Source organism: Dermacentor variabilis, chromosome 2 (genome assembly GCF_050947875.1).
Source record: "Dermacentor variabilis isolate Ectoservices chromosome 2, ASM5094787v1, whole genome shotgun sequence".
Lineage (NCBI taxonomy): Eukaryota > Metazoa > Arthropoda > Arachnida > Ixodida > Ixodidae > Dermacentor > Dermacentor variabilis.
Window position 1 is genome coordinate 43,956,165 of NC_134569.1, and position 14,237 is coordinate 43,970,401.

Consider the following 14,237-nt stretch of genomic DNA (forward strand, 5'->3'; position numbering starts at 1 on the left):
GCAATATGGTAGGCGCTTGCAAGTGCGTGAGGGTTCTACCAATGCCTGTAATGTCGTTGCCACATGACCTAGGATAGCACTGAATGTTTCGGGTTGCAAAGGTTTGATGGACTTAAATTATGCAATGCATTAAAAAAAATGCCATACTGAAGCGAGAGCTGCAAGAAATACTTTAACAGCTGTTATGTCGAAATGATGCAAAAAGGAAGGATTCTGGAGTTGCCCTCTGAATACAGGGTGCAAGAGCACTACATTATGCTTATGCATTCTAGGTGCATACTTATCACTCAATTATATCTGTGAGGCTTCAAAAAAGAAATGCTTGAACACGTAAGTTGCAACACTCTTCTCGCGCAAGATTATATAACCGAATTTTCTAGAAAAATTACTAGAGGGAACTCTGGTGCTGCAATTGTTTAGCTACCATGAAAATTATGTACACGTGTATATTTACCTAATCATGCTTCAGATGTTCTTGCTGCATTATTACACTTTAGCTTCCTAAATTTTCAAGAAATATCTGCAAGTGAATGAAGGAAATGAGTATATGTGCACATGGAAGTGTTGCGAAATATTGCATATCAACAGTCTTTAGAAAATTGCCAATTTGCAAAACCACAAGGTCATTAGAAGCTATAAGAACGAAGTGTAAACAAATCCGTGTATTACCCATCATTTCCATGCTGACTGAACTGCCATGCTTGCAGCTCCTGTAGGCACTATCACCAGGTTTCTCTAGTAATTTTTGCAAGAAACTATTCGCTGTTCAACAGCTCCGTGAGAAACTCAGTCTAGGCTTTTTTTCATACAGTCTTGGGTGGTGTAAATCTGGTCATCCGACTCCACATCGAGAAAAAAACTTGAAATTCCCGTGTGGAGGGATGGTCATCATAGCATGCATTTGTATTAACTAGAATGAAATAGTTTATGAGCTGGCATCATCTTTCGCATACAGAAACATGGCATCCTCAATGAACTTCGAGGATCTTCACTCAAGGACAGAGCCATGTGGCCTAGTACACTTTGCATGCAGGTACCTGTTCATTGACCTCCATTTCGGGCAATGCTTATGCTGTATTCACACATTGTTGAGTCGCCATTTGACCTTGCAGATTTCATATTGCACTATCGTACATCAGTCATTCCTGCCAGGCTCACTTGATCGCCCCCACAAAGCATTTCACAATGTGGCCGAAAGACAAATCGCTGCTCGATAGGGGCGAAATGTAAAAGCACCCGTGTACTTGCATTTAGATGCACGTTAAAAAAAAACCAAGTAGTCCAATATTGTGGAGTCCCCCACTACTGCATGCCTCATAATCGGGCCGTAATTTTGGCACGTAAAACCCGATAATTTAATTTTACTTGCTAACCAAATCACTGCTAAAATTTTCAAGAAATACTATCAAGATACTAATAAAAACATCTTAACCTAGCAGCAATCGTCTTTAGTTTAATTCACTTGTTTAACTGGAATGCGTAGCTCATGCGGTTATCTCGATGGCCTTGAGTGAACACACAGCTTTTCAATGCGTTTGCGCTCTCGCCCATTCTTGGGGAAGCGAAAGTAGGGTCAGGTCGTATGCACTGTCTGTCTTTTCTTTTTTTTTATGCCAACTACGAAGTGATCTGATGTATGTCACATGCCATGCGACTGATTTGTGTGGATCATATCTATTGTGTGAATACAGCTTGACTAGCTAGACCATCGTAACTAAGCTGAGCCAAACTGCACACCTCTAGTAGCACCTACATTTCGCTATTACAGTCGAACCTCGATATAACGAAGTCGTACGTGCAGCAAAAAAAAAAATAAAACTTCATTAAGCCGTGAATTTCAGGGTTTTGACGATTCAGCAGGAAAAACAACAGAGCGTTCATGCCGGATAGTTCCTTCTTAGTACGCACTTATAAACAAATCGCAAGACGGTCGGGCCATAATAGCGTAGTTACGAGCGCCAGCGCGTGCGGAGCGCGTGCGGTGCAAATCGCGCCGATAGCGTTGTACCGACGTGGTTCGCGGCGTTCGGGATTTGTGTCGCGCGGCGCCGTAAATCTTGCACGCCATGGCTGACTGCGCTTAGTGCCAGCAGCCGATGCCCACAGATCAAAACAAAAGTAAAAAGGTGCTAATATTCGTCTTCAGCGAAAAAAAAAAAAGTTTCGCGAGAAAGGCGGGGCATTGATGGCGATAGCAGAGAGACAACTACACGAAAGTTTGTAGTTTTATTGGTGTCGCGCGCTAGGGCGAATATTAACAACAGAGCTCATGCGATGACCACGAACTCGCCGTTAGAATGCAAGCGAACGCTTTGCAGCACATCTCGGAAACTTTGAGATTACGCGACTACCAACTCTAGACGCGCGGGAAACCAATGCGCACCAAGGCACGAACCGTTTAGGAGGCTCTGTCTTTCCACTTACCGTGCGTGTGCTTGATCGCGTTACCACGCGTTCACTCCCTTCCCCATACCCCCTTTGCAGAAACAGAATTGTCAGCTCTCGCGTTTCTCCGGGCGCTGCGAGCGGCCACGTGCCCGCAAGTTGTTTGCCAACGCGACAAATGGCGCAGCGGCGTTTCCCGCCTACTGCGTCCCGGTGTGCGCGCTTTGACAGCATTTTTGCCGCTCCAACTTTTCATGCGGAAGGACGCTTGAAGTAACTTTTGCCTCGGCCGACATTTTTATACTTGTTTGCTAGATTTACTAGCCGTACAGGCTCCACGTGCTGTGAAGCAAACTTCGTCAAGTCGAAACTGTGTTAAAACTTCTTTCTGGGCGAGTTGGTGCATACTTGACATAAAAATTGTTACAGCACAAATACATGCAACCACAAAGTATCAAGGGCGAGACACAAGCGCTTGTGTCTCGTCCTCGATACTTTGTGGTTGCGTGTGTTTGCGCTGTAACAATTTTGATGTCGAACGAAACTGTGTCACGAAATTATTTCGTTAAATCGAGAATACATGCTTTTCAATGGAATAAGATCGAGAAATGAAAGCAGTTCATTACATTGGGAATCTCGTTAAATCGAGGTTTGACTGCATTACTATATCATTACTAGCCCCTCACTCATGATTGACCTATGCTAATACTGTAGAACTTCATTCATACGTTTTGAGTCAAAAATGCGAAAAGGTACTAAGTGGGAGAACGTACGATCCAAAATCACTAAAGATTTGACAGACTAGACTGTAGTTGACATCTACGTAATGCGCTGCATTACGTGAATCATTGCAGCACACGATGCCAAAGCACGCCGAGCTGGTAGAGCTCCATGCGGTCGGAGACACACATTCTCATTTCTGCAGCTCCAGCAAGGTTGTTTCCATCCCTCATTATTTGGCTTGGGCCAGCAGCTCCTTGATGCAGGGCAATGGAGCAAAGTTTAGACGTGTCCACTCTGTGCGAATTGTAGCAGCTCGAGACACCAGGCGAGTCGACCTGATGGGACCCAAGCAGCCAGAGATGCACATTGTTGTTTTCGTATTGCGTAGTGTTTCAAGATGATGGGAAACCAAAACAAAATCAAGCTGATGGGCAACGGGGGAATTAAAAGAGCGCAGTATGCTTCCAATGGCACTATGCCCCACATGCTGTGAAACAGGTAGGTGAAGATGCTTACCACAATACGGTTGGTGGCTATAGCTTTGAATGTGGCGTGCGATGACCCGGAAGGAGATTTGCTGGTGCCGGGATAGAAAAATGAGTGCAAACCAGTATTTTTACGCCAGACAGGTGGGCAAGTATTGCGGAGAAGCTGCTCATACAAGTGGCTTCTGTTCTTGTTTGCCTCGCACCTTTTCTTGTTTACATAGGACCTACAGCCAAGAAACGTAGCATACAATCGTAGTTTGGCAGTGTACTGAGCGTTGATGCCAAAAGATCATGTTTTCCAGGAACATATGAACTGGTATAAGAGAAGAGTAACTTTATTGGGTCACTTCCATGTTCTCGTTTACGAATGTTGGCACCAGGAAATTGTACGTAACTGGATCATATAAATGAAGTTCCACATCAATATCAGTGCAGGAAATACAAGCTTTTTTTCTCTTTTTGAGAAACGTGAGCCTAAATGAGCTTAGAACCAGTGAAACCTGGCATAAATTATCCGAGTCCAGTTTTTTCAAAACTAAATAAATAATGCATAATGGCACCTTTAGTGTCCCTTTAAGGAGGCAATGATCAGCAAACTGCATGAACATCCAAACTGTCACATATATATTTTATTTCTTTACACTTCTGATTGTAATGTGGCACAGCTTGTAGATCCTAAGGGAAAAAAAATGAAGTCAGTTCAATGTGCAATCACAAGGACATATGCCTTCCTTCTATGCTGATAGTGACAGCTCTCTGTGCTTTTGATTTCTTTTTCCTCTCCTGAATCATCCGCATGTGCTTATCAAGCCTTGTCACTGTCTTCTTCGTGTTCTGCAAGCAATGAAAGAAAAGGAAAAAAGAATCAAGTTCAGCTCAATCTTTCTGTGGTACACTGTTGGCCTGGCTGGTTCAGTTTCAATTTTTGCTATATGCATGACACCAAACACCATGCAATTATAAGCACAGGAATTAGAGATAACTAGTGCCCCATCACAGCCATAAGTGGAAACAGGCACAGTTTCTGTGAAAAAGGGACAATTTTGTTAATAACATATCCCACAGACCACAATTTAAAAGTGCAAAATATCACAAACACCATAATGAAAGGATGCCTGGAGGAAATTCATTCTATGCACCGTTTTACATCCCAATTGAGTGTCACTGTTTACAGCTGTAGACCTATTCCAAACTGCATGCAATGTTTGAACTATGGGAGTCTATGGAAACTATAAATTTGAGGGAAGTATGTGCAGTCAAAAGCAACAGGCAAAGAAACTATGGTGTCAATTATGTTCCAGCTGTTTTACAAACTTGCAAGGAATCTGCTTTTAGCTCGTCATACTAATTGTGAGTCTTGAAAGAACCAAAATGATATTCCAGTCGCGAAACAATCACTCAATCAAACGTAAAATAATATAAGCATACTTGCTGGTGAGCAACCACGATCAGTTGGGCCATGACCAAGCACTTATGACAGAGATCAAATTCAATGATAAAATCAAAGTGAGTGCACTTGCTCCACTCCAGTCTTCAGAGCACTTTTCTTTCCCTTTAACTACGCTCAGCCTAGCGAGTGGCTGCACGTGGTGCTGTACATCATTGCTTGCATCATCACAGGAATTTCAAATATTAGAGCGCTCGAATGTCCCTAATTCCTGGGCATGAATATGACAACTTAGGCACACTAACACATTCACATAGCCTTAGAATTATGGGCAAAAGCTGTGAATTGGTGACCTCCATACGTAAGATATCAAATGTGCGTAAGCTCACAACTACTTCTATCATAATTAATACACTGGCACACAAAATAGCAGGTTTCTTGCTTCCAGAAAACATACACACACACAAAAAATAAGCTATATTGTATTTATTTTGCTGATTTAAAGGCACTAGTATGAATTCCCATAAGAAAGAGGTCATTACACAACTTTCTAATAGAAAAAATATACAGTTAGACCTCAATATAACAAAGTTGGCAAAAGTGGCAATTTGCTTCACTATATTGAAATTTTGTTGCATTGAAATTCGGCTTTATGTTAATAAGTACACTCGCCGATCGATTTTTCTTGCAAGGAAAGGGGATTTTTCTTACAGGAAAGGATTGTCCGATTATTTTCTGAATGATCGGACAATCAAAAAAAGCAAACTTGAATGAGAAAACAGTTCATTTTGACGAATGTGGGAGTCAGCGACGAATGACACAGTTTCATGCCACATCGATGATATCTTTACATCGGCAGTACGAATTAAGCGAACCCAGCCACACTTTCGCATGCACTCTAATTCCGCGACTGATAGCATCGCCCGCACTAGGACGACGCTATCACGAAAAGCGCCGGCAGCTGACGCTGCTCGCGTGTCAACTGAAGGTGGCTTTGCGTCTCGGCTTGGGAAGCGCGTACCATGATCGGCTGATTCTGAGCCGGCACTTCAGCAGTCAGGGAACACCACGTCAGAGCGCGTGGTCGCCGCCACAAAGGAGAGGAGGGGGAAGGAGTACACACAGTGGTGAACGGCGGCGGCTATGAGTTTCGGCTTGGGCAGAGCACATCATCAAAATCAGCCGCCACCGAGCTGGTGCTCTGATTGCCGCCGCACTTGGGTGGCATTGGAGGAGGAGCAAAGAGAGCAAGGCTCGTGTCATGCACGAGAGATGGCGCCAGGAGCGCGTGCAGCTAGAGCAGCGCACTGGCCTCGGCTATGGCAAGGCACAACAGCACCGCGAAACGCAGGAACGAGTGGCAAAGGACTGTGCTATTAAGAAAGGTTCGTTACACCCATTGCGAGCAAATTTTAGCTTCGTTAAAACAATGTTTTCAATACATGGGCATCTATTGGAATTTCAAGGGGAATCACGATTGCTTCGTTATATACATTAGTTCGTTATATCCTGTTTCATTATAACAAGGTTTTACTGTATATTGAAATCACATACAAACACACTTCCTTATATTGAGGGTCTAAATACATGGTTTTCTATGGAGAAGAGGTTATGAAAAGTAAAATACTTTGTTATATCGAGAATTTCATTATATTGAAGTTCGTTATACTAAGGTTTAACGGTACTAATATTTATTTTCGTATATGCAAACAACAAAAAGATTGCCAGCACTTTGTTGCTTGGTCCAAAGGAAACATGCTACACCACGCTTCTAATCTGCATTAAAAAAACTAAACAGTATTGTCGGACGGTGAATGAATGGCATGACATAAAAAGCAATTAAATGAATAAAAAACATTTCATTAGGCGAACTAGTCCCTGTAAAGAAAATAATTGGCAGCGACAATAGTGACAAGTACCAAAGCTGTTGGTGAATCAGAACTGAAGCAGCTTTTGCTTAGCTGCTATTTATACATGTTTATGCATGACATATAAGTTTCACGATGAACTGAATCTAACATGGCAAACTTTCATAAACGAGCTGGAAGATTTTAGTTGGAATGCGCATTTATGTACAGGCAACTGTGTGCACCTTCGAGAACACGCAGGTTGCGTCAATGTGTACAGGTAATCCAAGAGCTTGCACTTCGAAACATTAAAGGGCCCCTGAAACGGTTCGGACAAATTTTGTAGACACGTAAGGTACAGCTGAAGTTAATCATTCGCACCACAATTTGTGTGAAACGTCTCATATTAAGAGAGCTACGGACGATTACAAGTTACCCTCCTCCATAGTCAGCATTTTCTCCTCAACTCGTTCGCCGAGTGATCGGGGCTAAGCTTTGCCTTCACTAGCTCTGCGTCATGAGGGCATGTCGTGTCGTTGACTTCCAGTTCTCTAGGAGTGAGCATGTGAAGCCTCTCCAGACTCTCCGCCAGCTGCTTGGCTGTCGACCCCAAGCAAGAGCTATCAAAGCAGCGTGCGTTGTAAGCATTCTGTCACAGCGCTGAACGTGTCTGGTATTCCGGTAACCACAGGCGAGCTGGGGGTTTCGATGGATGGCTGGAGGCATAAGCTCAAGCTGATGAAGGACATTTAGAATAGACGTACGTAAGCTGCCTGATCAATCTCCACGATCCAGCCACCCATTGGTGCACAGCTTAAGTAGAGAAACAATGACCTAATATTGCTCTAACCAAGTGTAAAACATTTTAAACATCTACAAAAATAATGTGTTAATGATTACATTCCTGCAAAAAATTTACACCAGCAGTAAAGAAGAACACATTTCGTTACTGCTACAGTGTATGGTCAAGCTCTGTGCCATCAGGTAGCTGCACCGTGCAGACCATTCACATCTGCGCTTCTGCTCATCCCGTGAAACAACACGATCAAACGGCCAGGCCCTGTCCCTTTGTGCTTGCGTTTACTCTAATACAGGACTCGCAAAACGCTATTGCGTTAGTAATCTTTCGGTGTAAAGTGACGGCCAACAACGTGCAAGTCCTGGCACTGATCGGATAGTGGCAGTACGATGCGCTGCTGCCAGTCCGCTCGTCTGCTGCCTTGCAGAGGGACACGATGTCACAGCTTGGCATATTGACAGTTGCTGCGTTTGCAGTCCACAACGCAACAAAGTCGAACCATAGTGCTCGCAAAAAGACTGAGACTGGCTCTGACCACGCAGCTCTCGTCAAAATGGAGCATGTTGTAACACAAGCAGACGACGTTTGCTGTGTGCCGGAAGTGCTTAAGCTTAGTGAGAAATTGTTCTTGTGCATTCTCTTTCTGTTACTTTCTTTTTATAGAAACAAATCAACATTTCAATATTACGAACACCATTTGTTCACCATAAAGGTGGAAAATTATTGATGATGCTCCCTGGGCAGCCAATCGGATAGCTTGCCCTACTGACGTCAATTGGGTGATTTATGTCATATGGGTAGGGGCGGCTGAAAATTCCACCAGGCAGTGTGCTGCGATGTACATTTTTAAAACCTTATAATGAATTATTCGCTTTACGCAGAGCACTTAGATGCGTCAATGATCAGAAGGACCTACTCTAACAACTCAGTACATTTGTACAAAATCGTCAAAATCGTTTCAGGGTCCCTTTAAATGAAACAATAATGTGTCAAGGGCGATAACTAAAGAAAGTAAAGCAAAGATATCACACTGTTATCAATGCGTTATTATTTTGCATGGTCACAGGTAACGCACCTTGACAAACTCAGTGTCACAGTTCCACTTTGGCCGGACCACGTAGTCTTTGGTAGATGGCATTGGCACCCTTGCTCTTGCCACCCAGCCCTTCTCGCCAGGCCTCAGGGATCTGGGCATTGACAAGTGGTTTCAGAACACGGGGCACACAAACCAACATGAAAGAGGTACAACGTCCTGTTTGCACCAGGCGCAAGTACTAAAAATTGTGTTATCAGTGTCACCACAACCACCTGCTATAAGAAAAATCTCTAGCCTTCATTTTAAATCACTGGCTCTGAAACTGGATTCTGCATGCACCTTCAGACCCCTATAGACATGTCTAGTATCCTGAAGGCCACATCTCTCGAAGAAACACTGCATTTTCTTTCTTTCCTTGTATAAATGTAACCAGAAAAGGTGGATTAAATGATAATAATAAAAGCCTTTCTTTTCAGTCATTGCTGGGCATCAAGGTCAGATCGTGACCATGGAAACAAATAGTCGAATTCTAATAATTCAACACCAAAGAGACCAACGAAATTGATCACATTATCTAGCGGACCAAACTAATCAAGATGCAAAAAAAATTCGAAAACACACCAGTGATTACCAATTTGGCAGTATTTGCCCTTTTCTAACATACCCCGAATCAAATGAATGCCCGTTTTCTGTGTCCGAAGTAGAAAACTAACGTAAAAGCAACATTAAAGCTTCTAAACAATGTAGAAATCTGGCAAGCACCCGATTTCTTGGCAAAAAAATGGGCAAGGGTCTAATATATGTTCCACATTGGCAGCCAGTTTCCTAGTCTGCTTTACTGCAAAAAATCTGTCTTATGCTATAAAGCATACGAATGCCACAAAGGCGGTTTTGGTTTCATGTCTGATTGCAAAATAAGATAAGAAAACGAGGTGTGACTTATAATCAAGCAAATACCATAACCAGAAATTGTGAGCTACAGTTACTGCTTGAAAATCCTCTTCGGGCAGGTTGAAAATAGGCATTTTCGATGGGGGATGATGTGTCTTCAACGCATTGACTGTCCCCTAAGCTCAGCCGAGACAGATGCTACCCCCAAAGGGCTTGCTATTGGGGTCACCATAGGAGTCAGGTGTGTGTCCTGATAGTCAAGTTCCAATTATCCGGCAAAGGCAAATTTTGAGATCGAAATGAAGAAAGCTTGGTCCCGTAGAAATTGATGGGCACCTGCCAGGACCTTCATATGGGATCGCACTAACAGGAGCCGAGCTAATGGAAGTGTATGTTATAGTAAAAGCTCGTTAATTCGAATTCCGCAGGGATGCTACGAAAATTCGAGTCATACAAAATTCGAATGAATGAAAGTGATAAAAAAATCGCTTGCTTAAGGTGCATATATAGTCCGACGTGGCGTGAGCTGTGCACACACGCTACGTCACGCTGGCATGAACAACGTCTATATTTCGAAGCACTGACACAGCCAACGTAACCAGACCCGGCCAACGCAGTCTGACATGCCCGACATCGAGATGGCTGTTGCTCCATCCGCGTGTTCGTCGTGCCGACTGGCACGGAAACAAAAGAAAAAGCTGCAGTTTCGCTCGAAAAGCAAAGCATCGATTGCGATAGCAAATTAATAGATAGCTATACATAGTAAGGATTGTAGCATTATGAGCCATATAAACTTGTAAATATTCGCTTACTAAATAAATTAAGTAGTGTGCCACGTGTGCACAGGTAAACATGAACACATCTCGCTCGATGACCACGGAAACTCGCTGAAAAATGCTGGAGTGAGTAATCGTGGCAGTAGCAGCGAGCGAATTAACCTTCGTACAGCTCTCGCTTCAACACGAACGAAACTTAGAAAGCAAATTGCATACGAAGCTGCCGGCACTATGCGCACTCTGCAAACATCGCATATCACTTCGAAGCTGAGGCCCATGCCTAGCCCACGCGGGCGTGCACTTCAGCCACGTTGCAGATCGCTTTCAAGATATGGTGCCCGCAGGGCTGCGCCGTAAGCAGCAGCCGCCGGAGAAGAATGTCCCTCCCATCTCCGCCTCACCTCCTTCCCTCTCATGCAAAAAGAGAGGGCGCGCATTCGCCCCGCATTTCTCACTCGCGCATGCGATATTGGGCAGCATTCACCGGCTCACCCTCGCACGCTTTCGCTTGCACATGCATCATACGGTGCACGGCAATGATTTTATTGCTCTTGAGCTTTATAATGAACCTCACGGCAGAGAAGCGACTTGCAGCAAAGGCGTTGGCCATGCCTGGCCAGGCGCAAACGCGCCTCTCTCCAGTCAGGCCTGAACAAAGGACCGCAGATAGAAAAAGCAAAGCTGCGCAGTCCGCGCGGTGACTCTCCCTATCCATGATAGTGCGGAGGTCGAATTGCCGGTGGCGGTGCAGATTTCAGTGTGAATTAGCGGGGTGTGTTACATATTGCTCTAAATGCATTGCTGGACGAACCGCGGTGGCTACTTCGAATTATCCGAATTTAGAATTAACAAGTTGTGAATGAATGAGCTTTTGCTAATATTCATATGATATAGGACATACAGTATATGAGTGGGTTCATATCATTGTAAATAACTAAAAATTTAGCGCCTTTGTTCCCCTTATTCACACTGTGCATATATACTAATGCCTTTTCCAGAAATGTGTAAGAATTGAGCGCCACAGCACACATTACTGCAACACTCCACCTTCCAACACAGAATCGGGCAGATCCAACGTTTTTCGAACACAGAGGCAGAAGGCAAGCATGCAAATAGAGTGTGAGACTCATTCTCGGAGGAGGAAATGATGGAAGCGAAATCGTAAGATTACAGCAAAAGTCCAGTTTCGCCTAGCTGCCAACTCTGCCAGGAAAAACTGCGGAGGCACCGTTCGGACAAGCGTTTATTGAGATACCAGCATGCAGTTGCCTAGGCTACGGTGGAGTGTCACAAACAGTGGCAATCCTGCGAATGAGATCACAAAATGTGAAATGCTCTCAATCTCGATAACTGCTCCACTGACAAGTGCTCGGAGCGCCTGAGAGTGCTCGAAAAGAACCATCTGAATGCAAGGCACGAACTCTCTTTTGACCAGTCATGTCCAGGTCAATTTATTTTCCTTAAAGAGCCTCAACTTCAGGGGCATTACATAAGGGTTTGAGTACAAAATCTCACATCACACAAGATCAAGGCGAAAACAATGCTGCTTGCAAGAGCAGTTTAGAGCACTCTGAGATGACCAGCTAAAGATGCCATAAATAAGGTGGCACCTTCAAGCTCTGTTAGATTACTGTTCAATATACATGAATGCTCATTCAACTTATAGCAATAGATGGTTATAGTGGCTAACCATTCTCACGACGGCCAGCCAGATCAATTATTACGCTTGATAGAGCACAGAAGTTCTCGGGCACATGTATGGTTGAGATTCACCGATTCAAACAATTGCAATGTTCTCAGAATCAAAATATTGCAAAAGGTTTAAAATTTGGATATAGTATATCGAAACGTCTTCTGAGACAACAATTTTTTTTTTTTTTTCCAGATGGAAACAACTGTCTTCATAAAACTACACCTACGTGGGTGTTCACAAAAGTGCACCACTGTATTCTTTTCAATGTGGCAGTTACTCACTTGTCCTCTCCAGTCAAAGCCTTGTCAATGTCCTTTTTACTTGGTGGCTCCTCCTCGGTAGAATGGTCCAGCCTGGTCACAAGAGCACAGTAGGTGTTAGGAAAACCTTCAAAGGTTAAAGTTTGGTCTTTGTTTCCTCCAAGTCAAATATTTTTCACGCAGCATTACGATTCCTAACTGGACCAGAAAGAGTGGCTGCAAGTAAACAGTGGCTCCTCATATAGAGATAACTACGTTGCAAATGCAGTGTGGTACTGTCACATCTGTGCATAGGTCGACATACTCACGAGTAACAAGTGTGACACTCATTTCAAAGGCAATATAGATCCTAAGCGAGTGCCGAAGGTTTTATTTATTTATTTATTTATCATACCCTCAAGGTACGGTTGTACATTTCAGAGGGGAGGGGTAAAGTAAATACAGAGGCAAATCACAAAATAAGGAAGGAAGGCAAACAACATGGCAAAAAAAAAAAACATCATATACAAAATAATAAGAATGGAAAATAGAAACTTGTAAGCATGGCAAAAATACACGGCGTAACAAAAATAGAAAGGAAAGAACATAGCATATAATAATACAAGCCATAACTTCACATTATGGCATAAAAGCAGTTATTATACAGAACAAGCAAACGCAACATTAATTTATAACATGAAACTTTGAAGTGTGCTTTTAAAGTTATTGGTGTCAGTTATGCTTGTAAGTAATGCGGATAAGTTATTCCAATCTTTGCTCGTTTGGGGAAGAAATGAATATGAAAAGCCGACGGTGTTGCAGTGCGGAATGTTTACCTTTTGGCGGTGGTCAATGCGAGATGAAATGTATGGTGGCGGTTGAACAAAGATAGAACGTAAATATGTGTTGTGGTAGTAGATTTTATGGAAAAGACATATGCGAGATAGTTTTCTACGGGTTGATAGCAGTGGGAGGTGTAGGAGAGCTTTCATGTTAGTGACACTCGCAGTTCTTTAATAGTTGGTGAGAATGAAACGGGCTGATCGATTCTGTATTGCCTCTAGAGACTGTATGAGGGTGTCATGACCAGGGTCCCATACTGATGATGCATACTCTATTTGTGGACGAATGTAAGTTGTGTACAATAAGAGTTTTAGCGATGATGGTGCTAGAGAAAATTTCCGACGAAAGTATCCCAGTGTACGAGTGGCCTTAGATGTTATGTGATCAATATGAGTTTTCCAGGATAGATTGCTGGCAATGTGAACCCTCAAGTACCGATATGACGTTACACATTCTAGTGGGATGTTATTTAGCATATAGGTGGGGCAGATCACGTTAGTACGAGAAATCCTCATAGTCTTACACTTTCTAATGTTTAATTCCATGCGCCACGTACGACACCACTCATTTATGTTATTGAGATCCTCCTGAATTAGTAGAATATCTGAAGAATTAGTTATCTTACGATACAAGGCGCAGTCGTCCGCAAATAGGCAAATGTTCGAGGAAACGTGAGTGGGCAGGTCATTAATATAAATTAGGAATAATAAAGGACCGAGCACAGACCCTTGCGGGATGCCGGAGTCAATTGGAGCTAAAGGTGAGTTAGTGTCATTAGTGGTTACAAATTGAACACGTGATGTCAGAAACGCGCGAATCCAATCAATTACGGAGGGGTCTATGTTTAGAACATTTAATTTATGAAGAAGCAATGCATGGTTCACTTTGTCAAACGCTTTGGAAAAGTCGAGAAATATAGTCTGTTAAAAAACCAGAATCTAAATTGGCATGTAGGTCATTAGTGAAGAGGATGAGCTGAGTGTCACAGGAGAAGTTCTTACGGAAACCATGCTGCATAAATAACTGTGAAGAAGTTGTTCTTTTCAAGAAAATTAACTAGATGCTCCATAAATTTGCATGGTACAGATGTAAGTGAAATAGGTCTATAGTTCTGTGGATCATGGGTTGGT

The 14,237-nt window shown here is 43.1% G+C and overlaps 1 protein-coding gene across 2 annotated transcripts in view; it reads right to left on the reverse strand.

Moving 5' to 3' along the window:
- Positions 1 to 4,203: 4,203 nt before the first annotated feature.
- The window catches only part of LOC142571726 (uncharacterized), a 41,604-nt gene continuing 31,570 nt past the window's right edge, over positions 4,204 to 14,237 (reverse strand). For both annotated transcript variants that reach the window (XM_075680281.1, XM_075680282.1), the window contains 3 exons: positions 12,307 to 12,378; positions 8,705 to 8,816; positions 4,204 to 4,430 (listed from right to left, as the gene is read on the reverse strand). In XM_075680281.1, coding sequence (XP_075536396.1) covers positions 4,308 to 4,430; positions 8,705 to 8,816; positions 12,307 to 12,378 — 307 coding nt within the window. In that variant the 3' untranslated portion in view covers positions 4,204 to 4,307. The remainder of the gene's footprint in view (positions 4,431 to 8,704; positions 8,817 to 12,306; positions 12,379 to 14,237) is intronic.